Genomic DNA, 25,830 nt, shown 5'->3' with positions numbered 1-25,830 from the left:
CCTGGGAGAGATGGGAATGTTGGGGAGGGCTAACACTGGCTCTTTTTGTGTGCACATGAGATGCTGCCTTGGGACAGAAGGGACGATGGAGCTTGCTGAAGTTTTCTTTCTTGTTCCTACTCTGTGGTATAGGAGGAAAAGTCGGATAAGGAGCGCTGGCAGCATCTTGCAGATCTGGCTGACTTTGCTTTGGCTATGAAGGATACTCTCACTAACATCAATAATCAGTCTTTCAATAACTTCATGCTTCGCATAGGTAAGTTTGGCCAGATCTCTGAGGGAGGGCAGGTAATGCCCAGTGAGGATGGAGAGGTAGATCAGAGCCAGGCTGTGAAGTTTTTTAAACTCATTTTTTGTCTTAGAATGAATACCGAGTATCTGGTTCCAGGGCAGAAAGAGTGGTAAGAGCTTTACAGTTGGAGTTAAGTGACTTTCCCAGGGTCACACAGCTAAGAAGTCTGAGGGCGAGGACCTCCCATCTCCTGGCTCTCATTCTACTGAGCCACCTCACTGCCCCTTGTTTAGGGTTTTAAAAGCTAACCAGGGAATTTGGCCCATCACAAGGAAAGCACTTAGTAAACCTTAAAGCACCTATAAATATGAGCAATTTACAATAAGTGATACCAAACTCTTATTTCTCCTGCTTGTTCATAGGTATGAACAAAGGAGGAGTCCTAGCTGGGGTCATAGGGGCTCGAAAACCCCACTATGACATTTGGGGGAATACTGTCAATGTGGCCAGCAGGATGGAGTCAACAGGGGTCATGGGCAACATCCAGGTATGTGTCTGAAGGCATCAGATGCCCACAATCTGATCTTTGGCAAGCAGCCAGCTCATTTCTTTTGGACCAGTCCAGAATTCCTTCCCATGTGTCTTCTAGACCCCGGGGGCACTAGGATTGGCCATGGTGGGGGCCTTTCTCTTTAGATGCCTTTAATGGGTGGAGGATGCCAGAGGCCTAGACCCCTGCACTGATAACACTGATAGAAGACCCCTTCACTGGAGATTATCCAAGTGAAATCAGAAGCCTTGAAGGGTCACAGGGAGCCTGAGAGGGGAGGGGTTGCACAAATGGAGGACCTGAGACCCAGAGAGGTCCAGGGACTTGTTAGAGGTCACACAGGTAGGAACGGGCCTTTGTTCTTTTCTCATTGCCCAGATCAAATAGCTTCAATCTTGGTTCTTCCCTACGTCCCATTCCTCCTCTTCTAGGTGGTGGAGGAAACACAGACCATCCTGAAGGAATATGGTTTCCGCTTTGTGAGACGAGGTCCCATCTTCGTCAAAGGAAAGGGTGAACTGCTGACCTTCTTCCTGAAGGGACGGGATAAGCCAGCCCCCTTCCCTAATGGCTCATCTGTCACCCTACCCCACCAGGTAGTGGACAACTCCTGAGTGGCTCCCAACCACCCAAAGATGGAGGGGAAGTTCCTGAGATCAAAGTTCTACTTTGTAAAGGACTGATGACTAAGAGTCAACATTCTGAAATTATCAAATGGATTCCCATAGACTTTAGCTGCAGTCTCACCCTGCTCCCCCTCCTGTCCTGGAAGTGTGAGCTCCATGGGTACCTGCAGTCACCCCCTCAGCCTCAGTGTGCTTGCAGCTTCTCCCTCAAGGTAGGGAGAAATAGTCTTGGAATGATTTTTTTCCAGAACCCTAGCACTTGCCTCCCTACACTTCTCCCGCCCTCACTCCCAAGACAGGACAGGGCCACTGTGAGCAGAATGTTCCTATCAGGGACTGAGCAGAGGTCTTTGCTCCTGGGCCAGTCACGCAGATCCACCAGGGTCTGTCTGCACAGATGAGGGACTGAGGGCTTGTTGGTTCTGGAGCTTCAGAGAGGGTCCAGCTTATTTTTATGTGGCTCAAGAGAAGTGAAGAGGCCAGTCTCGCGCAGTCTATCATAATGGCACTTCTGGACAGCCCTACCACCGTAGTCTTGAGATCAGGAAGAATGAGTGCAATATTTTCTTTTTCTTGGGAGAGGGGGAAAATTTATTTCCAAAAGAAAGAAAAGAGATTATATATAAACAGATTCTTCTACATTTATATTTTTAACTCTTTCTGTTGATTAACAGTTTCTTTCCAATAATGCCTTGTCTTTTGAGCTCTTGCTAGTCACCTTTGCTATAGCTTTACAAGAGAATTTACAGGTATCGATAAAGAACAAGACTGTTTTAATAAAACGTTTATCCAACTCTGAGTGTGGTCATTGTGAGGTTTCTAACTCCCCTGGGTGACACGCAGGCACCCACTTGGACAAACCATCTCTGAGAGGTGGGATCTGGAGTCAGACCAGAGCCGGGCTTGTAATCCCAGGCCAGTCTTCTTCCATGTTAGGAGCGAGGAAAGCCCAGAGAATGAGACTTGGCTTAGTCTTTTTCTCTCTCACCAAGCAATGATTAACACAGAACCAGATGTGATAACCTTCAAGGAAGCAGCTGTTACATTACAGTCATTTCCTAGTTCTCCTCACTGAGGCTCGATTGCCTATAATTCAAATAATCAAAAACTTTCCATTAGACTTTAGTGTGTGCTTCTGTACCCAGAAATGTCACATTCTGGGAATTCACGTGCATTAGAAAGAGCCCAGAATGAACAGCCAGGAAACCTGGATAAGACAGACCAGAGAGCCTGAGGCCAAAACTGTTGAAGCAAATAGAATCCAGAGAAAGAAAATCCTAACAGGAGGCTAGGTCTGTCACTGGACTTGTTCATGAAGTTTTTTTTTTTTTTAACAGCTTCTGTCTTAGAATCAATACTGTGTATTGGCTCCAAGGCAGAAGAGTGGTAAGGACTAGGCAATGGGGGTTAAGTGACTTGCACAGCTAGGAAGTATCTGAGGCCAAATTTGAACCAAGGACCTCCATCTCTGGGCCTGGCTCTCAATCCACTGAGCCACTCAGCTGTTCCAGCAATATTATTTCTTGAGGTGGATTGGATTTGTGGGTACAAATGGCTAAAGTATCTGAGTGGGTGTGACTGGGCTGGAATAGGCCCTAGTTTTTTCTCCACCATTTAGGTTTCTCACAGATGGCCCAATAGTGCTCTAGTAAAATAATACTTCAACTACTTATTTCATATAATCTCTACAAACAAAACAAGGCATCAGGTTAAGTTACATCGGTTTATACTGTGCACAAATGCCCATGTTCACACACTTTTGTCCTTGAATAATTTTATTTTCAAAAGCCATTTTATTCATCTTCATGAGAAAATGCACTACTGCCAATCAAAGCTCCCAAGAGTTCCTGGAACAGTCCTTCATTGAGTGGAATTTTGCCATTCCCTCTGTCCCCACCAGAAGGGTCCTCAGTGTCTTGTTTTATTTGCTGACATAAAGTAAACATCATCAGGCCCCAAAAGCATTCAGCAGACCATTCTATGTAGGGGATAGTAACTGTCCAAGCACTGGCTGGTGCCTGCAGCTCAGCCTCAAAGGTCAGGATCTTTAGCTCATAGAGCCATCCCCTATTAGCCACATGAAAAAGGGAGCGTGCCCATTCACAGGCACCGGAAAATCTGGCTGGAGAAAGGCTAGAGTGAGTCTGAACCTGTCAAAGAATTGTCAGTTCCAGAGGGTTGTGGGCAATACTGCACTCCTGCTTCTCTTCCAAAGAACAGACTGAGCTGCTTCAGGGTTCACTGGATGTACAATCAAAGGTCTCTCTTCTCAAAAAAGACTCAAACACCTTGGGAAGGGCATTTTTATAGAATAAAGTCTCCTGGGCTGCTCGCTGCTTCTCCCATGAGGCAGGTGTTGCTCCTGTCCCTAATGAGGAAGCATTTGGTCTGTCAGTCTGGTTTAGTACAAACACGGGCCCTTCTAAGAGAGCCCTCCTCCTGGCCATGTTCATACTTAGGCAAGTGGTGACAGCTCCAGGAGCTCTCTGAAGGGCTTCGCTTAAGACAAAGTAATCTCAGGTTAAGGGTCTTGGCCTGCTTGGACCTAAACTTGGTAAAAGATTCACAAAAATTTAAACCCTTGCCTTCCAGCTTGAGCAGCAAAGGCTGGGGAATCAGGGTTAAGTGACTTGCCCTGGGTCACAGATAGTGGCTGAGCCCAGATTTGAACCCTTTTCCTCCCAACTACCAGCCTGGTGCTTTATGCCCTGTACTACCTAACTACCCCCCTCAGGTTTAAGCTTATTGTTTCTTGTTTCTTCTCCTATGTCCCTGGGGAGAAATATGGTCTGGTGGCTAGCAAGCCAGCTTTGAAGGTAGGAAGTCATGGGTTCAAGACCCACCTCTGATTGTGTGACTTCTAAGCAAGGCACTATAACCCCTCAAGGCTCTCTTGGCAATTCTCTAAGACTCTTAAGTTATGAAGAAAGGTATGACCTGCTCTGGTGAGGGCTCCCTAAACCAATGAAATCCCACATTATCCCATACTAATGCTATGCCCTGCCACTTGATGACAAATGCTCATGTTGTACTGGGAGGCTGTGGGGTACAGAAAGACACATAGCTGCCCTTGCCCTGGGCGCTAGCAGGGCAGAACCCTTCTAGTATCTGTTTTGCTTGACAGCGATATGGAAGCAGTGGAGTGTGGTGAAAAAATACTAACTTTGGAGTCGGGTGACCTAAATTCAAATTCTACCTGATGTCAGTTGCTGACATTTGCCTTCCTGGGCCTCAGGGTTCTGACTTATAAAATGCAGGGGCTGGACTAGATGACCATTTAGCTTGAGGTCAGTGAAGCTGTGGCTCTTCTCCCAAGGGTCTATATACCTTAAGTGACCACCTGATTTATGATGTCTGCCTTGGTTTGCCAGATAAGGAAGGATGAGAGCACTGGCAAAGCTCAGGTGGGGAAAAAAGGGAACATAATGACTATGTCTTCTTTTCAGGAAGGGGAGGGGGAAAAGTCAATAAGCCTGGTGAAATCTCAGTTCCTGCATAGCCCTAGAACTGTTTGTGCCTATGAGAAAGTGAGCTGAAAAATGTCTGGCTAACACTTATATTCTCTGCTGGTTGAACTTTCCTGGAGTGTGCTAAATACTCTTATATCCTGTATTGATTTAGAATCTTGAACCCTAGAGACTACAATCCCCTTTTCCTTTTCCTGTCTGTGTCTCCTTCCATGGATGGAGTATGGAATTTCTGTTTCCGCCCACGAGGGCTCTCTCTGGCTTGGACTACAAGGAGGGGGTTTTTTTGAGTGCTTGCTGGAGTTTTTTAATTCCTCTTAGCTCTAAGTGGATTTTAATAAATAGTATTAAAATAATACTTGGAGTATTGGATATTAATTTTAATCTTTACAAGTTCAAGGAAACGCTCCCTCCACAGAGAGATAGAGTCCTTGTTCTTACCTTGGTATGTAACTGTGACATTGGTGGGGAGAGTTCTTGTGAGGTCCTCATACACAAGCCTGGCACAAAAAGGGAAAGCCTTCTCACTGGAGTCCATGGTGTACGTGAATGTCAGCAAAGTGCACAGGGAATTTCTTTGCAAGGGCCTGGCTAGGAAAGCTGAAAAGCCATGCTAAAGGCAGCGAGATTGAAAAACACACCAAAGAATACCATGATTAAAGGAACTGTAATTGCAGTAACTTGGGATGCTTCAGAAAGATACCCATGCTACATGAATGGAGAAATAGACACTGAACAGTGAATTATAAAACCCTCTATAATCCAGAGCAGTTAGGTGTCTCAATGGACAGAAAGCCAGGAGGTCCCTGAGTTCAAACCTGGCCTCAGACACTCCCTAGCAGTGTGACCTTGGGCAAGTCATCACCTAGCCCATACCACTCTTCTGCCTTGGAACCAATACTTAGTATTGATTATAAGACAGAAGCTGAGGGTTTAAAAAACAAAACAAGACCAAAAAACCCTACAGACCTGATGATACAAAAAAGAGAATGAAACGTAACAAAATTCATCAATGAACTGACAAAGAGTTAATTAACAGCGGGGAAACCAGCTCAGTCTAGTTTAATCTGTCCAGGGCCAAATGTTCTGAGTCTGACTATGTATGTAGAAGCAAACATGTATAACCTTTGTCAAAAAATGCAATCAATTCAAATTACAGCGTGTTCCTTTGCATACCACTGTAATGTAGGCTTCAATGAAACTGTAGATCCTTGAAATCTTGAGCCTGATTTTTCCCCACCTATTTCTTGGTATAATGAATCACATTTCTTTTCCCCTTGATGGTAGCTAGATTTCAAGTTGGCATAGGGTTGCTATATCAGGGTTTTACTCAAATTGTTCTTAAACTTTTACATTTTGCATCCATACACAAAAATGGAGAGCAAGGTTTTTGTACTTTTAGGAAGGAAAATCATAACACTTTTTTAATTCACTAATTTTTAAAATGATTAGACTTTTTCTCCATTGTACTCTGGGTTTCTGGGACTGGAAAATTAGGGTTATATTAAAAGGCAGACAGAGAATGAACTGGTAATGAAGAATAAGTGAATCACTTTAATGAAGCTGTTTTTGGATCATAATAGCATTTTCTTTTTCTTTTTTTTTTTAAACCCTTACCTTCTATCTTAGAAGTGATGCTAAGTATCAGTTCAAAGGCAGAAGAATGGTAAGGACTAGGTAATGAGGGAGTGACATGCTCAGGGTCACACAATTGGGGAGTGTCTGAGGCCAAGTTTGAACTCATTGACCTCCTGGCTTTCTATCTATTGAGAAACCTAGCTTACCCAGGATCACACAGCTAGAAAGTATCTGAGGCCAAATTTGAATCCAGAATCTCCCATCTCTAGAACTGGCTCCCTAATCCCTGAGCCACTTAGCTACCCCTTTTTTATTTTCCAAATAGCAAACAGAATTACCCTAATAGCCAGGCTGCCCACAGCAGGAGGCATGTTTGACCCTGGGCAAGTCACTACCTCAATGAGGTTGTTTCCTCATCTATAAAATAATGAAGTTGGATTCAATGACCATGAAAATCCAAGATCCTACATTATCTGGAGTTTTCTTTTCTTATGATTAAACATTGTGAAGATTAAATTGTAATCCCTGCCTATTTTTAGAACACCCTACTTAAAGCTGAGTATGAAGATCTGCCCATTTTAGATTTAATCACCAAATGTGCAAACATCCCAATTCACACTTGAGTGGGGGAGGTCTGTTACCCATGTGTGCGATAGGGGGTGAGGAATCAGAATTGACTGACTGCCTTCTGAGCAGTCCTAGAGCAGAGTGTCAACTGTGATTGGTAAAATTAGAGGAAGACACAAGAAGTGATGCAGAGGAATCTTCTTAAAAGGAGCTGTTACTTCCTGTGAGAGGAGAATTCTTCATTCCTTGAAGTGCTGACTGGACCTGAGACCCTGTTTCCTGGTGAGGCTGATAAAGAATCTGTTGACTGGACTAACACGTGGTGAGTGATGACTCTTTACTGGATTGTCTGAAGAAACTAGCCTTAGGAGAGACTTCTCCTCCTGAGAGAGGCTCTCCCTGCATCCCAGGTCATCGGCTCAAGGCCAAGGTCCCTCTGGCTAAAGACTAATTAGCACTGCCAGGGTTGAGCCTGACGCTGAAGGTAAATTACTTAGTTATCCTCTCTCTGATTTCTTGCTTTACTCTTTCTACATTTTGTAAATAAATTGTAAATAAATCTCTTTGGAATTAAATTTCTGGTGACCACACTCTTAACCCAATCTAACCCTTTTAAAAATAAACCCCTTTTAACCTTTACAACATACTTCATTCCTTCAACTAATTATCATCTGGTCTTGAGATCCTTCACCATTCTGGTTGCCTCTTAGCTTATCAATGCCTTTCTTAAACCACTACACATAGAAGAAAATAAGAGTCCTATTAAAAGTTAGTTTTTATGCCTCTTAATTTTTTAAAAATCCTTACCTTCCATTTTAGAAACAATATTGTATATTGGTTCTAAGGCAGAAGAGTGCAAAGGGCTAGGCAATGGCGGTTAAGTGACTTGCCTAGGATCACACAGTGAGGGAGTGTCTGAGGCCAGATTTGAACCTAGGATTTTGAACCTGAGCTGTAGGCCTGGCTCTCAATTCACTGAGCCTCCTGAGCTGCCCCTGCTTCTCTTAATTTAATCCAATATTGAACCAGCTGTTTTGGTTGTTAATTTTTCTGTTGACTCTCTTAACTTGCAATTACTCAACTCTCAGATCTTTTTCATAGAAGCATGATTCTCCCACTTTGTATTGTTTCTTTTTTCAACCCACTTGTGCAAAGACTTTCCACTTTTCCTTTTTGAATTTCATATTATTTAATTCAGCCTAAAGTTCTAGCCCATCATGATCTTATTGGATTCTAACTCTTACCTTTGTGTTATCAGCAAATCTACTAAGTATTCCTCCCTGAATTTCTTTTATACAATAAAATGTAGAACAGCCCTAGGGCATCTGAATGGAACACTCATTCTAAGATAACACAGAGCCATTCCCCATTATTCTAGGGTTCTAGTCATTCAACTAGTTCCAGATCTACCTAACTATATTATTGTTTGGGAAGAGGAGAGAGGAAAGGGAAGAAGCATTTATAAAATGCTTTTTATAATTTATATGTATATATATATATCATTTATATAAATTTATAAAATTTATAAAATACCTACTACGGGCAGGCATTATGGTAAGCACTTTATTATCTCTTTTGATCCTCAAAATAATCCTGTTAGGTGCACGTACAGTTATCATCCTTACTGTACAGCTGAGGAAACTGAGATAAAAAGAAATGAAGTGACCTGCTCTGGGTCATATAACTAGTCAGTGTTTGATGTAAAATCAGGATTTCCTGACTCTGGGACCCACACCTTTTCCTGCTCATCTATATCAATGACATCAAAGACTTCATCAATGTTCTCCTAAAACTTAGTTAACTACAATCTAGAGAAGTCCCATTCTAGAAATTGGAATTAGATTAGTACCTGTTCTAGGCAGTCATTCTGGAACTTTTCAATGACCGTTTCCTTTTCTTGCTCTTTCATAAACCTTTTTAGATGTTTGCCAGGAAGCAAAGTCAAGCTGATGGGCCAGTAGCTTTTTTTTTATGGAAATCCTAACATGTACTCTTCCTCTTATTTTCCATGATTTTTTCTAAAGACCACCGACAGTTATTCAGCAAACACAATTGCCAGTTCTTCTGGTACATTGTCTTTCTACACCTGGTCACTTGGCCCATTAATGTAAGGATCTTTTTACTATCCCTCTACTTATCTTAGGTATCAATTCCCTATAAAGGATTTTCCCCACCTGTCTTTTCTAGACCAAAGAATACATATTGTCCTTGGCAGAAAAAACAAAACAGGTTGAAGAGTTTTGCATTCTTCCCATTATCTACTAGTCTTAGTTTATCTACTTTATCTTACTTTATCTACCTCAGAATTTCAGAATGTTCTCAGGCTTTCAGAATTTGAGGTCACCTTTAAAGAAAAATTTCTTACTTCTGATAAACCAATTCTCCTAATCAACCTAAAGGAGAAATAAGTAGAGGAATGTTTAACACCCAGAATTGTTATTCCTAGGATTAGTCCATTTCCTCAAACAAACTGAGATAGGAATTTGACTTTCTCATGGGCTCCCAAAACAGGCAACATACAAATTTGGTTTCAGGACATACATACCTGAAGTTGATCTGCCTGATATTTTCTTCCAGAATAGGCATTTAGGTGTTCACTGAGACTAAACATGAAGCGTTGAAAATCAGACTGCAAGTACTTTGCAGCTATCTGTTCCAGGGGGATGAAAACTGGAATGGAATGGCGATGTATCTTAAGTGGTTCCTGGATGATAAGATCCACATAATAGGAATCCAAGATATTTCCCTCAAAAGCAGTGCTGAAGCAGACACAGACCCCTTGCTTGGTCAATTTGCCACTAATCCCTGAGACAAAGAAGAGATGTGATTTCTCAGTAGGAGCAATCAGTAGTCTCTCCTCACTTCTGATTCTGACTCGGCCGCATCCAAATGAGGAGTCAAAACCAAGCGAAGAATGGCAGAGGAGGGAAAAAAACAGTTTATAAGATAGTTCTCAAAGATTAAAGCCAATGTGAAAATAGGAATATTTGGAACCTTTTTTTCCCTCCTGTGGAATATAAACTATTCCATACATGCATGCTACATGAATTTGTCTGTATCTCTTGAGACATAGAAATAGAATTCCCATATTATAAAGCAAACTGAAACCTGGAGATGAACAATTTATACAATGTAATATGCTAAATTAAAAGCGGAGCAGGGCTGGATAGATCATGAATAAACTGAAAGACAGAATAATTAAATCAAATATAGGGCTGTTCTATTTTGATGGGGAACCCAACCATCAGGAGCCACAGAACTGCCCACAGAGATCCCACTGGTTGCAGGTGTATGGTAGACACTCAAAGGCTGATAAAAAGCATCCAGGATTTAATAGTACACTCAAAGAAATGTTATATTTATTTAAACCCTGCCTTCTTTTCTGCCCCTCCTTTCCCTCTCTATCTTGACTTTTGAGGATGAGGAAAAAGAAGCCCACTTGGGTGGAATGACTTGTCCAAGGTCATGGATGTGGAGGGTTTGTGCTGGGTTTGGGGTAGGTGGGTCAATCATTACCTGTTAAATGGAATGCTTGCAAGAAAGCTTTAGCCTTTTTCAACTTCATCTCCAGATTTTCCTCACTGTTCTTCAAGGGTTCATAGGGTTCTAGATTAGTGATGGGTATTCTGGCCTGCAAAATAGAATGATGTATCATTCTACAACTTTGCACAGTGCTGGTTATGTCTATGAGGCACAGTGGTGGGTGCAAAAGGTGAAATAGCAAATATGTAGTCCTTAATTTAGAATCTATCTGAAAAGACAATGGTAAGAAATAAAGAAATCTTTAGGCCATCATCCTAAGCCGAAGATATTTCTTTAATTGTGAGAAATTAGAGTTGGAGGTTTCGATGCCATCTATATGTTCAACAGTGTATTTTATAGGTTTTTGACAGTTAATTAGCATAAATGATTAACAAGACAAAGTAGTCAAAGTGTTAGAAAACATGTTATAACCACTGGTAACAAGTTTGGGTAATATTTAAAAGTAATACTTTCTAGTACAAAGTCAAGATAAAGAAATTTTAATTAATCTTATAACTACTAGTCCAGAACTATCATACTAACTCTGGGAGGAGTTAGGTCAAAATAAGGTCTCTTGGCCATAATAATCTAGGCTGCCTGTAGCTGGCATAAATCTCCACAGGATCAAATGATGACTGGACATGCCCAGGGTGTTTTCCTAGGATCTCATCAGGCCAGCTGTGCACTCATCATTCCAAATGAGCTTGGCTCTTCTCCTTCTGCATGAGTTTCAGCTTTCTTAGATAACTACATAGACCTGAAGTGTTGATTCCTCCAACAGAAGCTCTTAATCTAGTTAGTTGCTATAATATTCTAATATAGCAAACTGTATCCTTTCTAATATGATGGCTAATATTCTATTATATTATAATTTATATCTTATACACAGTTTACTAACAGAGTCTAACTTTCTAAAAATCATAGTTGCAGTTACCTACTTAAAGGATCATATGTGATCACTTGGTTTATGATCAATAATATAAAGGCAATAAAGGCAAATTCCTTTATACAGTTCGATTGATCTTTATTTAGTGCCCACAAAGCACAGAGATAGAAAGCTAACAACAACAACAACAAAAAGCCAGCCTGTGGCTTTAAGCTTATAATCTATTGGGGTGGTGAAGAGCAGCTTATAAATAAATAAATATAATGCAAGGTGATAATGATGTTTTATTTTATAGTACTTTATGGTTTGTAAAACCTTACACATAAACTCACTGGATCCTCATGACATCTCTGTGAGTTTGGTAACATAGGTATCATTCCCCCTTTTAAATAAATTGTTCACAATCACACAAGAGATAGAGGTAGGATAGGATTCTAAGCCTCTGGTCCTTCCAAGTCTAGTCACCAAGTCTCAGTTTTCTTTGCTGGATCCTCTTCCAGATGACACCCTCTCATTGTGTTTCTCAAGGCCCTGTCCTGGGTCCTCTTCTCTTTTCCCTCTATCATACTTCACTCAATCACCTTGTGAGCTCCCAGGGATTTCATTCCCACCTCTGCTGATGAATCTCAAGTCTACCTAACTTGATCTAACCTCTGCTGATTTCTCCTGCAGCCTTTCAGATATCTCAAACTGGATGGCCAGTAGATATTTTAAATTCAACATGTCTAAAACAAAATTAATTTTCTTTCCCCTTAAACTTCCCTGCTTCAACCTTTACTTCTACTGGAGAGGGCAATATTGTTCTCCCATTCCCTCAGGCTCACGACCAAGGCAACAGTTTGGATTCCTCACTCTCTCTCACACATACCTCAGAAAAAAACAAATTATTTCACACATATTTGTCTATTATTTATCTAGTTAGTGTTTTACTTCATTGGAATGTAAGCTCCTTGAGAGCAGGAGTTTCTTTTTTTTTTTTGCCTCAGTAATCCACACGTCCAGCAGGGTGCTGGCAATGTAGTTGGCACTTAACATATGCTTTTTTTTTTAGACCCTTACCTTCCATCTTAGAATCAATACTATGTATTGGTTCCAAGACAGAAGAGCAGTAAAGGCTAGGCAATGGGAGTTAAGTGACTTGCCCAGGGTCATATTCCTTCTTTCAATTCACGAAACCACCAAGGTCTCTCTCAACCTAACTCCAGAAGCGCCCCCCCCCCCCCCCCCCCCCCCCGGGGTCCTTCAATCTGGGACAGAAGCTAATAGGATCAGTTCAGCTTCTTCCCCTTCAGCCCAGCTTGCCTCCCTTGGTCAGAAAAACTCAGAGCCAAAGATTTCTCTCTCCTTTCTTGGTCAGTCAACCCCAGAGAGAGACAAAGTCCCAGTTTCTCTCCCTGGCCAGCTTCAACTGCCTCCTCCTGGGAACATTCCATTTAGAATCTTCACCTTGATTTTGCAGATCAGGTTCCCAGCTTTGTTTCTTGCATGACTTGGCTTGTAAGTTCTCTCTCTCTCTTCATGCCTCTTCCACAATTTCCCCTTTTATTCCATAAAAAATGCACCTTGCATTTTTCAGTGATACTTACCTTTATAATAATTTTATCTGTTCTCCACCCTGTGATATCTCAAATATTCTCTTACCCCCCAAAATAACAAAATCCTAAATCATCTTAGCTATTCTATCTACATAATGCTAAGCTAAGAGTGGGATAGGAAAATGATTTAGGTAAGGGAATTACATGAACATAGTTTTACAAAACAAATCAAGTAACAATTTTGAAATCATACCAACAATTCCACTAATATTAAGAATATGCAAATGGCCTACTTCCTAATAGGATATATTATATATAAATATATATCCTAATAGGATATATAATAGGAATAAATTCACTAAGGAAAATCTTCTAATACTAACAAATGCTAATCTACCATTCATAATACAATCTAACTTCTATACTTCAGAACTTCTATGTCTCTACTTCCTAAGACTTGAACAAATTCACTAGGCTATCACTATTGTTAGTAATTAGAATATTAATAAACTATTCTAAAAAAATTAGCTTGTTAGTCAATTAGTAAGTACATGTGTACATAGGTTGTACTCAGTACAGATTTACATATGTACATTATTCTAAATTTCTGGGCAAACTCATGCAGAAAAGAAATATCTTTATCTGTTTGAATTACCCACAGAAATTTTTATCAGTGTGTCATTTGTTATGTAACTATGCATGTTGTATACTTACCCAATCCATGAGACATCTCCCTAAAGTATATTCTATGTAGGATGTGCATACATATATATGTGATGTTACTATGTATGACACAGTCTTACATATTCTCATGATCAAAAGTTCCAAAATTCAAAGTTCCATAGTCCTTCCATGTCCTTTCATGTTGCTTGTAGAACTCTGTCTTCCTCTTTGGCCAGCATATCACTCTTCATCTTCCAGTCTTGATCAAAGACATGTTCTTCAAATCAGGATTCACTGGTAAAATCAGTCAGGAACCGGGAACACACAAACAATGTATGCAAATGAGATTTTTACGTGTGTGTGTGTGTGTGTGTGTGTGTGTGTGTGTGTGTGTGTGTGTGTGTGTAAGTAAGATTGAAAAGTACATTTGCATGGAAGTTGAAATCTTTGTGTCAGAATTTATCAATCATTCTTCATGTCTGAAAGTAAGATTACATGTGTTTTCTTTGTGCATGGGGGTAAGATCTTGCATATGTACATCTTCGTGCATGCAAATAAGCTGAATGTGTTTTTCACGGATGGGTGTAAGCATTATGCATAGGAATAGTGATTTCAAGTTTTTTGTTTTTTTTCAAGGAGGTGTATCATATGGTTACTGTTATTGTTCTTGGAGATATAGAAAAATAATGTATTCATTTATAAAAACATTGTTATTTCTGTTTTGTTACTGTATGACAGGCAGAGACTATGTATAAAAATTATATAGAGGCTTTTTTTTGTGGCTGCTACTCTTTCAAATGCATTCTTCCTTTTGTTTTTACTGGCTGTATTTCTTACTGGATCTGTACTATTTGATTCAGGGGTGCTATCCTTTCATTATTACAACATATGCAGGGCTCTCTCTTCTGTATTCTGGTGGCTGTCATGTGTTTTCCTTTATTTTCAGTAGGCTTTCATTCACAAGACTTTTTATTTCTTCTTCTTGGGCTATTCATGTTGCAGTTCATGACTAGGACTTTTTTTTTCTTCATAAGTCATCTGTCTGTATCTACATTGATGACATGATCACATTGTTGTGTCTAGAGAGGTAACTGAAACTCTGAAGTAACATCTTCATGGCATACCCTCTCTCTCTTCCTTCCCCCAGTAGAGACTGTTTTAGCATGAAGGTTGAGAAAGATGGATAACCTATTACAGTTCTCATCTATAACTTACTATTAAAGTCTATCATAACAGATTCAACCAATGTGATTCTATGCTTCTCTAGCATTCTAGATGTTTGTGTCTGTCCTAGTTATGAGGTTGGGGTTTTTATGCTACAAGGTTAGGAGTGTTCTAGATGTTGAATTACTTGTTCTTCTTTTGCTGGAATAACTTATTCTCTATGCTACCCCAAGACTAGTCTTCATTCACATAAGGTATTGTGTAGTATGCTACCCTATGGAACTTCAACAAATCTCGGTGTCACTGTTACAGCATGGTACTTGTCATATTTTTGAAGTTAGAGAATAGAAACGAAATTGTGTATCTATCTCTCCTCCTCCAGTTCTCAATATGTGATTTGATATTCTCCTTCCCATTCAAAATCTGTATCTGCTTAAGCCATGTAATTCAACTTCTCTATAAAATCATCTTCATTATCAATGCCTAAGCTTGCATAAATTTCTTCTAATGGTATGTAACTTGTTTTGTGCCCAAAGAATAATTCCTCCTCATAGTCATGGTAAGATTTTGTTTGCACTGGTTCCAGGTACTCTCTTTTCATTAGTGTCCCACACATCCCCTTATTTGTCAACCTCTTCATAAAGCTTATAAAACTGGTAAGGCATTTGTTCTACGTCATCTTCATCCATTATTATCACACCTTCTGGTATTGCTTCTGATTCTGTGTCTGAATCAGAATCCTTGAATCCAATCACTATGTTCTTTGGATTTTGCTCAATGCCAAGTAAACTTTTGTCAGATGTTGGTAACTCTGGCTTTGCATTTTGATCTAAGCCTCTGTGTTTCCAAAATCAGTTTCTTTTTGTTTCTCATTACTAAGCTTTAGATTTTCATTGTGAATTGGTAAACTTGATGGTATAGAGTTATGCAGATCTTCTATACTGTTAATAATCATAGATCCTACTCTACTACTAGTCTGAGATTTATGTTTATCTTCATTCTCATTTGACTGTGTAAGAATAGGAATCTTTCCTTCTAATTCAGTATTTTCTACTGGGAATAAGTTGGCATGTCCCCCTGCATCATCATTAGGATGTGTGCTTTCATGTTGTCCCCGACTACAACATAGATCTGTTTCTGGCTTTGTAGCTAAGATGTTCATACCCACTGAATCAGTGTCCATGTCTGTGCTACTCTCTGCCAGTTGTATATGTAACTCAGTTAATTCTTTCTTATTAGATCCATTTCCAACTACAGTGGAACAAGAACCTAAATAATAGCTGTTGCTCTGGCTAGATCCCCCTTTGCCCCTTAGAATGTAGGCTTCAAGCCTGTATTTTTAATCGATGGTGGTTTTTCCAGTTGGTAAGAATTCCATTCCATCCTACTTTTCAAATTTAACTGAAATGTCACCTCTAATACTTTGAATATGATAATTGTGTTCAAAAGTAATTTCAGCTTCATTTTCAGTCAATTTTTCCTTGTCTAAGTCACTCCTTGCTGGATGGAAGGTTTCAGCTTCTGGAATCAAACTAGATGGATTTTCTAAGGGTACCTGTGCCCTAAAACTATTTACAGAATTAACTGAGTCTGGTGGGATGTCATCTGTGAAAGTTTCTAAAGCATTGTCATCTTTAGCAACAGTAACCTTTAGGGAATTGAAATTATGTGTCTTTTTATCAGTCACAAACATTTGCTTGAGTTCATATGATTTATTCTTTCCTTTGCTTTTGCATAATTCAATCCCATATCCCAATCTACATTGGAAAAAGTTCTCTAGGAATGAACTTAATTCTTTTACAGACTTTTCCTGTTTAATTACTGTACAACTTATTTCAAAGTCTTTCATCTCATTTACTATTTGAGATGTCATTTCCTTAATTTCAGCCTCATTTTCCGTAATCTGTCCCTGCCTTTCTCTTGCTTTATTGCAATGGCTATCATTCACAGATTCACTTTCTGGTACTGAATTTTCACTATTTCCCAAGTTTTTTTTCTACTATTTTCAACGGTAGCCTCTTTCTCACTATTTCTTCTATCTCCAAGTGTCACACCTTTATATTTTGTGTCACTTCCTGTGAGAGGGACTTGGCCTTGGAACTCAACCCTGGAGAAGCTCCAGTGTGAGACCTGAGACTGCTTCCCTTAGACAATCACGTGGTGAGTGATAAGGCTGACTCCCCTTTCTTTGGCTTTTCTAGAGGCAATAGCCTCTGGAAAGGCCCATCTCTTGGGACTCCCTTTCCCTTGGCTTTCTGGAGTCACTAGTCTCTGGTGTCCCTTAGCTGTCCCTTGGCTGAGGCCTCTGAATTCCTGGCTGGTTCAGACCGGGCCGGGGCAGCTATTCTTCTGATTTCCCTCTCTCTTTCTCTCTCATTCTTAATTTCTTCCTTCTATTGTAAATAAACCACCATAAAATCCCATTCTGAATTGAGTATTTCATTGGGATTTAGAATTTAAATCCCTGGCAACCAACTAAAAAAAATATATTCAGTCCAATCATAAAATGTACCCCTTACAAAGGGTGGGGTGGGGGTGGGAGGTTGTGGGGATGGGCCTGGATCTGTAATTGATTTTTAGAGTGATTTAACTTTCCTGATCCATTAACTTTCATTTGATGTGGGTTTGACTTTGCTATGCTGCAACAATCTTGAGCCTGAGAGGTTCAAGAAGTTATTCAAAGGTCACAACAATCATGTGTGTCAGAGGCAGGAGGGGCCCAGGTTTTCCTGACTCCAAATGGGCCCTCTAACTACTATGCAACACAGCCTTCTTATTTTGAATGTTCTTTTCCCAAAAGTAAATATTAATTATTAAAATCTACTCACACTGGCTTCCTGGAGCTTCACTTTAATCCTTAGTTCATCCCGAAGTTTTCTCATCTTCAGGATCTTTGCTTTCAAGACAGCTCCTGTCTCCTGCTCTCCGTAGTTCTCTTCTTGTTGCCTGGCTGATCTGAGATTCTGAGCCTCCAGTTTTTCCAGCTGATATAAAACACCTATGAGTGAAAAGACTTTCAGAAGAAATAGAAACCAGTAGGAATTGTCCTTTAGAAATATTTTATTGTCCTTCAGAAATGCTTTTCCCCCTGCTGAATAACAATATGCTTAAGAGATGTGAAGGGATCAAGTTGGAAAATATGTATTATTTTCAAAATAATTTTTTCTTTAAAAAAAATGTGACCTTTGAGTTGCTTGCCAGCTCTGGAAGGGGGGAAGGGAAAGAGGGAGACAATTTGGAACATACAACTATGGAAAACTTATGTGGAAATTTTTTATTTTGTGTAATAGGTAAAAATAAAATCTTTTATTTAATATAGTAATATTTGTGGTTTGCATTCTTGATTTTTAAAAATATTTAAAGTTTTTCTCTCCCTATCAGTGGAAGGTATCTGTCAGAAGTTCAAGCCTTAGTTCTGCCCTTATTATGTAACTTTGGGTTAATTATTTAACCTCTCTAGTGTAAACCTTAAAATTTCTTAGACTTGTGAATGTTGGAAATTTCACCATTGGAATGTGAACCCCATTGGCAAGGGAGGTTCCTCCTTCTCCCTTCTTAAGATTACTTTAGGACAGAAACCTTTTGCTGAACAATGGAAAGGGCTGCAGCATAGATCAGAATTTAATTATTCCAATCTCCACCCTACTCAGGGTAACAGGATTTAGGAAGGGCTGTAGCAAAGGATCAAGATTTAATTATTTGAGAATATGACTTTCAATAGACATATGCAAAACCACAGACCTCTGGGCGGTCCTGGGTTAAGGTAGAGCCACCATTGGCACAGGGAAGACATGGACAGTGATTGGTAGATGTGAGAACTGAGGGGAGGGAACTTTCCTTAAAGATAGCGGGGTCTGAGGACTAGGGGGGTTGGTTGGAGAGGTGCTCTGAGAAGCTTGCTCTAAAGGAAGCTGGAGGTGGAGGCCCCTGAGACTGTTTCTCCATTTTGGTCACGTGAGTGATAGGGACTGATCTCTTTCCTTTGCCTCAGCTATCTAAGGGCTTGGGCCTTTTGGCCCAGCCTAAACAGAGGGGGTATTTAAGTCCTATTCCCTTCTCTCCCCTTTCTCTCTCCCTCTCTCTCTCTATCTCTAATACCTTTCTTCCTCCTGTTTGTAATTAAACTCCATAAAAGGTTGACTGCTGACTTGAGTTTTCATTTAGGAATTACATAGCTGAATTCCTTGGCGACCTTAAATTAACATATATCAGTCTTTTAAAGTGATTTCCTTGTCACACTAGGCCTCAGTTTCTTCCTTTGTGAAATGAGGGGTGGACTTTACTTCTAAGGTCCCTTCTAGTTCTAAATCCAAGATCTATGTTTAATGGAAATCAATGTTAGTCAATTTGCTTTATGAGCTTTTTCTGAAACAATTATAGGGATACATATGTACCCAGTATCCTTGGAAACATTTTTTATCCACTATTAAAAAGTTATTTTGCCATCTCAAAGTGTCAAAGTTTTGCCCAGTTTCCATGCTCCTTTAGCTTTGGAGGTATTGCTACTCATTTCTCAATAGAGCAGGCACTGAGAATTTCCTGAAATGGGGTGAACATTTTTCAATTCAAAGAAGCATATGTTGGAGACAGCTGGGTAGCTCAGTGGATTGAGAGCCAGGCCTAGAGATGGGAGGTTCTAGGTCCTAGGTTCAAATCTGGCCTCAGAGACTTCCCAGCTGTGTGACCCTGGGCAAGTCACTTAACTCCCATTGCCTAGCCCTTACTGATCTTCTGTCTTAGAACCAATACATAGTATTGATTCTAAGATGGAAGGTAAAGGTTAAAAAAAAAAAGCATATGTTAAGTGTCAACTACATTGCCAGGCACTCTGCTGGATGTGTGGACTACTGAGGCAGAAAAAAAGTAACTCCTGCTCTCAAGGAGCTTACATACCAATGAAGTAAAACACTAACTAGATAAATAATAGACAAATATATATGAAATAATTTTTTTTTCTGAGAAGCATTAACTTGAAAAGAAATCAAATGTGTTACAGACAAAAGAGTGGTTGCCATAAACTGTGACCGCGAAAATATGGGTTTAAGATTTTGAATTGCCAAAACTGCAAAGATAAATTTTTAGTGTCTTGATTTTATATTAAAAATAAAGTGGTCGCCATAGGAAAAATTCCCAAATATGAAATATCCAAGTCAGCTGGGTTTTATGTAGATTTTAATTAATACAAATTAAGGAATTAAGGAAAGGGAGAGAAAGAGAGAGAGTAAGAGGAAATAGGGCCTAGGCCTTTAGGCCTTTCTCCTTAAGAGAGAAAACTAAGTCAGTCTTTAATCACTCACCACAAGATCCTTCCAAGCAAAACTCTAGTGTTCTGAGAGACCCTCCAGTTCAGCTCCTGAGCTCAACTAAGTTCAGCCACCGAGAGACTCTAGCAGTTTCCTAAGCTGAATCAAGTCCAGAGGCCTCTGACCTCCTTTTAAAGAGAATTTTCTTCTATGTCACCTCCCTTAAATTTTCACATCTACCAATCACAGTAGACATTTTCCAAAGGCCTGACCATTCTTAATTCAGATCTTGTTATCACCTTCTCTGGGTAGACTAAAACTTCTGAGTATTTCACACCTTTTTGCTAAGGTTGTCCCTTGCAAGTTGCCTGACCTTTTAGTGATTAATTTGACCTTCATAGGTACTTAGCATCCTTTTGAATTAGATCTAAAAATATACCTAGCTTAAGGGCTTTTGGCCTCACTATAAGTATGAGTTAAGTACTTTTTCATTGTTAAGTAAGGAGTTTTACAACTTTATCTTCCCCTAAAGTATGCCCAAGTATGGGTGGAGTAATTTTAAAGTTCCCAATACATTCCTGATCAAGTACCTCCATTGTTTAAATGGGAATAGCCTTAACCAAATGTTTTAAGGTAGAGTTTGAGCAGTTTTAGGATTCACAAATGGAGGTATTCAAGAATAGAGGAATAGGTGGGGGGAAGTATTTAAGGGAAAGGGGGCAGTCTGTGGAAAGGCCCAGGCCCAGAGGTAGGAGATGGAATGTCATTTATAGAGGACAGTAAGTAGAATACTCTGGATGGAACATGGAATGCTGCAGAGTCCTATTTAAGCAGACTGGAAAATGGAAAAGAATCAAAATTGTGGAGGGCTTTAGTTGCCAAAAGGATGAGTTTTATTTTGTCTTAGAGGCAATAGGAAGCCACAGGAGCTACATGGTCAAATCTGCACTTTAGGACTTACCTGCTTGGCTACTATGCATTGTAGAAGGGCAAGGCAAGGCTGCATACAAGAACAGTTCTATAAAGCTATATGTGAGGAGGGCCTGAATTAGGATGACTGTGGAATACAAGAGAAGGGGATGGGTGTTAAGAGATATTGTAGAAAAATGGAGAATTTGGAAATTGCCTGGATGAAAGAGGGGGAAAAGAGAGAATTAATGAGTGAAGAGTTGAAGATGACTCATAAGTGTTGAACCTGGGGAACAGAAAGAATAGTGGTAACCATTAAGAAAAAGAGAAATTAGTAAGAAGAGTGAGTTTATGGGAAAAGAAAATTATTTGTTTTGGAAATGTCTGAGATGCTTATAGGACACCTAGGTCAAGAAGTCAAGCAGGATTAGCTTACATAGGTGGCTAGGGCTGAATATGGAGATTTGGGACTCATTTACATAGAGATTATTAAGCCCAGGGGAACTGATGACAACACTACTCACACATCCAAAGTCTCTAATTCAGGGTCCTAGGTGACCTGTAGTTTGGGTACACAAAGTAGTTTACCAGTTAGGGGTGCAGACAATGGAAGAGAGGTCAAGCTAAAATGCACAAAAACTGAACCCAAACATTTGTTTACCAGCTACAGACAGATGCAAAATTTGTATTCTTATTTTTGGTGAGAAGTACATCTGCAAAGCCTCTTACTGAGTTGTGAGATCTGTGGTATTAATAATGGGATTGAATAAGACATAAGCATAAATGGAATAGAGAAGTCCCCTGAGGCAAGGAGCCACATGTTAGGGAAGGTAAAAAGCTGAAAACAAAACTGGTTCCCAAAAAGCTAAACTGGGATCCATGAGATATACATATTTACCAGGAGCCATGGCTACATCTCAATTAGTTAAAACTTCTTCAATAAGGAGTACATTCAGCTGGAGCAATAAAGAACATAGATTGTCCACAAATACTCATGGAACAAGAAAGAGGAAAAAGAAATCAGTACTGGACAGAAATGAGGTACAGTCAATAACAAAAGCACAGTATGTGACAAGTGTTTAGTTGTTGTTTTTCAAAGCATCAAGGAGTGCTTAAAAATAGTTTTTCTGCTTCTAAAGCTTTTGGTTAGTATTTGTGAATTTTCCATTGTCTAAGTTTTTAGCATTTAACATTCTGCTCTACACATCACCAGAAGGTATCACACATCAGCAGCACAATTTTGAAATAGTGTTAGCTCACCTTGGGTCAGTACTTAATTGGAGGAATTCCAAAAACAGTGGAATGTAACAGGAGTATTTGACTTAACCTGAGCTTAGGATCCCACTTCTACCACATACCTGGATCTTGGATAAAATCACTTTACCTCTGTGGGCCTCTCACTTCTAAAATGAGAGAATTAGACCAGGTTCTCTCATTGGTCTGTTCTAATTCTAACACCCTGATAGATGCAAAAATCTTAAATAGGATACTAGGAAAAAGACTCCAGCAAGTGATCAGGAAGGTTATTCACTGTGATAAGGTAGGATTTATACCAGGAATACAAGGATGGTTCAATATCAGGAAAACCATCCACATAATTATAACACCATGAAACAAAATGGGCCCAGGCAAAAGAGGATGACATTACTTACCATGTTTCTGGGAAGTTGCCATCAGCTCTTCCAATCCTAAAGGTTTTTTTTTTCTATTTTGCTTTTTTTTTTTTAAGATTCCTAGAGTATAAGAGGAGGAAGGTGGCTGGATTTCCTTCCTGAGAAAAGGAAAATAAGATCACATTCCTTCTTTGGGTATGGATAGATATCCTGGTCTGCAGCACAAATAAATAATCATCAGAACATTTGCATTTAAATAGCACTTTAAGGTTTACAAAAGCAATCAATCAGATCTCCTGAATGGAGGAGGGGGGCTTAGAAGGCAAGTAAAGGGAAGTAAAGGAAAGAATGATTTTGGAGCCCAAACTCCTGTGAGGGTCGGGCTTAAAGTCTGACAAATCACATCATATCTCCGAGCCTCGATTTTTCTAAGGTTACTGTGAGAACCCAAAGAGACAATGTTAAAAAAAAAAAAAGCCATTTGGAAAGCTTCAAAGGCAGTAAACTATTATTACAGGTGTTATCTGTCCCATTTTAGAAAGGATGATCAGCGGGGAACAAGACAGCCAGTAAGAGTCAAAAGTAGGTTTTGAACCTAGATCTCCACGACTCCACGTCAAGGCTTTTACCTCTTAATAAGTCGCCTTTCCGAAACCGCTCTTGCTGCGCAGCTAGCCAACTACTCCCTAGCCTCCTCCCCTTAAAAGACAGAACTGGTGTTCCCGCCGACAGAGCCTTCAAAAGTGGCTCGATCCTTCCCGGCGTGCCTAGCGCCCAAACCGTACAGCAAGATGGCGGCACCCAGGACATAAGCTCCTCCCCGTGTCTCCCGGCATGCTTTGAGGAATCCACGACTCTTTTTCCTCCGGTAGGGAAGATGGCAGCTCCTCAGTCGCTGGTGCAGTATTTGGTTCTACGGGGGGACTTGGCGCGGGCGCCGTTCTCGTGGCCATTAGGTGCGCTGGTGGCGCAGGGTTGTCATGCAGCCATCGCGGCCCTGCACGCCCACCGGGACCACCCAAATACAGAGGCTTACCTCCAGGATCTGGGGAACATGCGCAAAGTGGTCCTCGAGGTGCGGAGACCGGTGGATGGGGCGGGAAAAACGGAAGCGGTAGGGGCGGGACGCTGGGAGGTTTCTCTTCTGAAGGCTCTGCCGGCTGCGCTGGGTAAAGGAAGGGAAGGCAGAGCCCTAGACTGTCCGACTTGACCTTTGACCGGGATTTTAGAGTCAGGCTGTCCCCGTCTCAGCTGTTGGTGGGACCATGGTTATAGCAGTCGTTTCCCTTACTCGTGGCTGGAACGTGGGTTTGTGGGATCCAAAACTTCTGGCGAACTGAACGTCCACAATTTCATGAGTGAGCATTTAATGATATAAGCCCCTACGCCTTTTCCAGGACTTCTGCTGGAAACTGGGTATGCAGCAACCTCACTTAAAACCGTTATTCTTTACGTTCGCAGAGGATTAGATGCAGGATCTGAACAAAAAGTAATTATTGAAACCAGGAAGATTGTTGAGACCCGGGGAAGTCAGGAACTAGTTGTGATGAGGGTGAGTAGAGAGAAAGGGCTGAATGTGATAGGGAGGTAGATTCGATAAGACTTGGACCTGGGGGCAGAGGAGTCAATGACTGAGAAAGACAAGGTCAGGACGATTCCTAGATTTTGAACCTAGGTGATTGGAAAAGGTGTGCTGCTTCTGACAAGGAATTTAAAGATGTGGAGGGGGGTCTTAGAAATCCACTTTTGGACCTTTGAGCATGTGCTTACAGAACAACTCAATGGAGATGTTGCAGTAAACAGATAAAGGACCAAAGTTAGGAGAGATGAGGACTGGGACATTGTTGATCTCAAAGAGAAAAGAGGAGAGCTCCAGGATGGAGCCCAGGGGTCACTTAAGCACAGGAGGCTGGACCTGTATAATCATTTTATAAAAGATTGAGAAGGATCAGTCAGGTATGAAGAAAACCTCTAGAAAACATTGTGATTAGTATCATGAGTACAATGAACTGAAAAAAATCATCAAGAATTAGAACTGAAGGAAAGTCATTGGATTTAGCAATAAAGAGATCATTCGTGACTTTGGAGAGAGGAGCAAATGGTCAAAGCCATGGGATCAACCTGTAAGGGTCTGAGAAATGAAATGAGATGGAAAAAAATGGAGGCTGTGATAAGCAGTTTTTTCAATAAGTTTAACCATGAAAGGGAGAGAGAATAATAATTTGAAAGAGTAGTAGGATAAAGTTAACATTTTTGAAGATGGGATAGACCTGAATATAATTGTTTTATGCATAGTAGGGAAGTTAAAGGATGAGATGTTGAAAAGTAGGCAGAGGGAAAAATCAGAGGATAAGCTTCCCAAAGAGATAGAGGGGAGAGAATCAAGGACACAAGTAGAGGGGTAGTGTTGGCAAGGAGATGTGTCTTTTCTAAGACTGAAGGAAAGAATAGGGGATGATGTTGATGTGATTTAAGTGTTTAGTGACAAGGAGAAGGAAAAGTGTTGTATGGGTCCCTTGAATAGCTATTGTACAGTTAGACAAGGGAAGGGTTTTTTCTTTGTAGAGGTGAGGCCCCAGTGGAGACAGGATAGTATAAATTTTTGGTGGATCCAATTAGCACAGTGTGACCTCCTCCTTTGTCATTCTGAAACTTGTAAGGAGAAGTGAAGAAGGCAAATGGTGGCAATAATCTGGAACTGGCATTTGGAAAATAATTATTTTCTAAGGAACTTTGGGTCTAGGAATTCAACTATTTTTTTCAGTATCCTGTGGAAGGCATTATACTCAGTGATGGGGATACATAAAACAAAATACCTGCCTACATGGAGCTTATGTTCTTTGGGATAGTCAAAACATTTATACAGAAAAGCTTTTTTTGTGTGTGAAATATTAAGTTAATAAGTATTTTTCCTAGATGGCAGCACCTGAAGTGAAGAAGTTAAGGATTTTCAGAGGTAGAAGTGAGAAGGGGGTTTAGTCCAGGCATTCAAGGCAACTTGTCCAAAGGCAAAGAGGAGCAAAATGGTATGCCAAGTTTAGGAAATAGCAAATGGGCTAGCTTGACTGGTTTGTTGAGGAGCACAAGTCTAGAAAGATCGATTGGGACTACAGTGATAGTTCTGAATGCCAACTGGAGGAGTTTGTGTTTATCCTAGAGTCTTCAGAAAACTACTGAAGCCTTCTGGACAAGAAAGGGATATAGGTAGACCTAAGCTTTAGATTAAGAGAAAATTTAAATAATCCAATATCGGAAAAAAAGACAGAAGTCTTATC

General features: G+C 40.3%; 2 protein-coding genes across 7 annotated transcripts in view; one reads left to right on the top strand and one right to left on the bottom strand.

Moving 5' to 3' along the window:
• ADCY3 (adenylate cyclase 3) overlaps nt 1–2,201 on the top strand; it is a 147,770-nt gene extending 145,569 nt beyond the window's left edge. Inside the window, exons 20-22 of the mRNA XM_007475926.3 lie at nt 133–256; nt 655–779; nt 1,214–2,201. Of these exons, the coding sequence (XP_007475988.1) occupies nt 133–256; nt 655–779; nt 1,214–1,396 (432 nt within the window). The 3' untranslated portion in view covers nt 1,397–2,201. The remainder of the gene's footprint in view (nt 1–132; nt 257–654; nt 780–1,213) is intronic.
• A 964-nt stretch (nt 2,202–3,165) lies between these two features.
• CENPO (centromere protein O) lies at nt 3,166–23,926 on the bottom strand. 6 transcript variants are annotated; one of them, XM_056813128.1, is made up of 7 exons: nt 23,592–23,926; nt 22,595–22,713; nt 17,619–17,803; nt 10,537–10,651; nt 9,566–9,825; nt 5,317–5,488; nt 3,166–3,776 (listed from the first exon to the last, which is right to left on the bottom strand). In XM_056813128.1, the coding sequence occupies exons 1-7, from the start codon at nt 23,609–23,611 to the stop codon at nt 3,640–3,642; spliced, it is 1,008 nt and encodes a 335-aa protein (XP_056669106.1). In that variant the 5' UTR covers nt 23,612–23,926; the 3' UTR covers nt 3,166–3,639. The 6 variants fall into 6 exon arrangements, with proteins under 6 accessions (XP_056669106.1, XP_056669107.1, XP_007475983.1 ...); XM_056813129.1 differs by having other exon boundaries at nt 17,619–17,788; nt 23,592–23,924; XM_007475921.3 differs by lacking the exon at nt 23,592–23,926 and adding an exon at nt 23,185–23,321.
• Between the last annotated feature and the right edge of the window lie 1,904 nt (nt 23,927–25,830).

This window comes from Monodelphis domestica, chromosome 1 (assembly GCF_027887165.1).
Source record: "Monodelphis domestica isolate mMonDom1 chromosome 1, mMonDom1.pri, whole genome shotgun sequence".
NCBI lineage: Eukaryota > Metazoa > Chordata > Mammalia > Didelphimorphia > Didelphidae > Monodelphis > Monodelphis domestica.
This window is presented reverse-complemented; position numbering and strand designations above follow the sequence as displayed.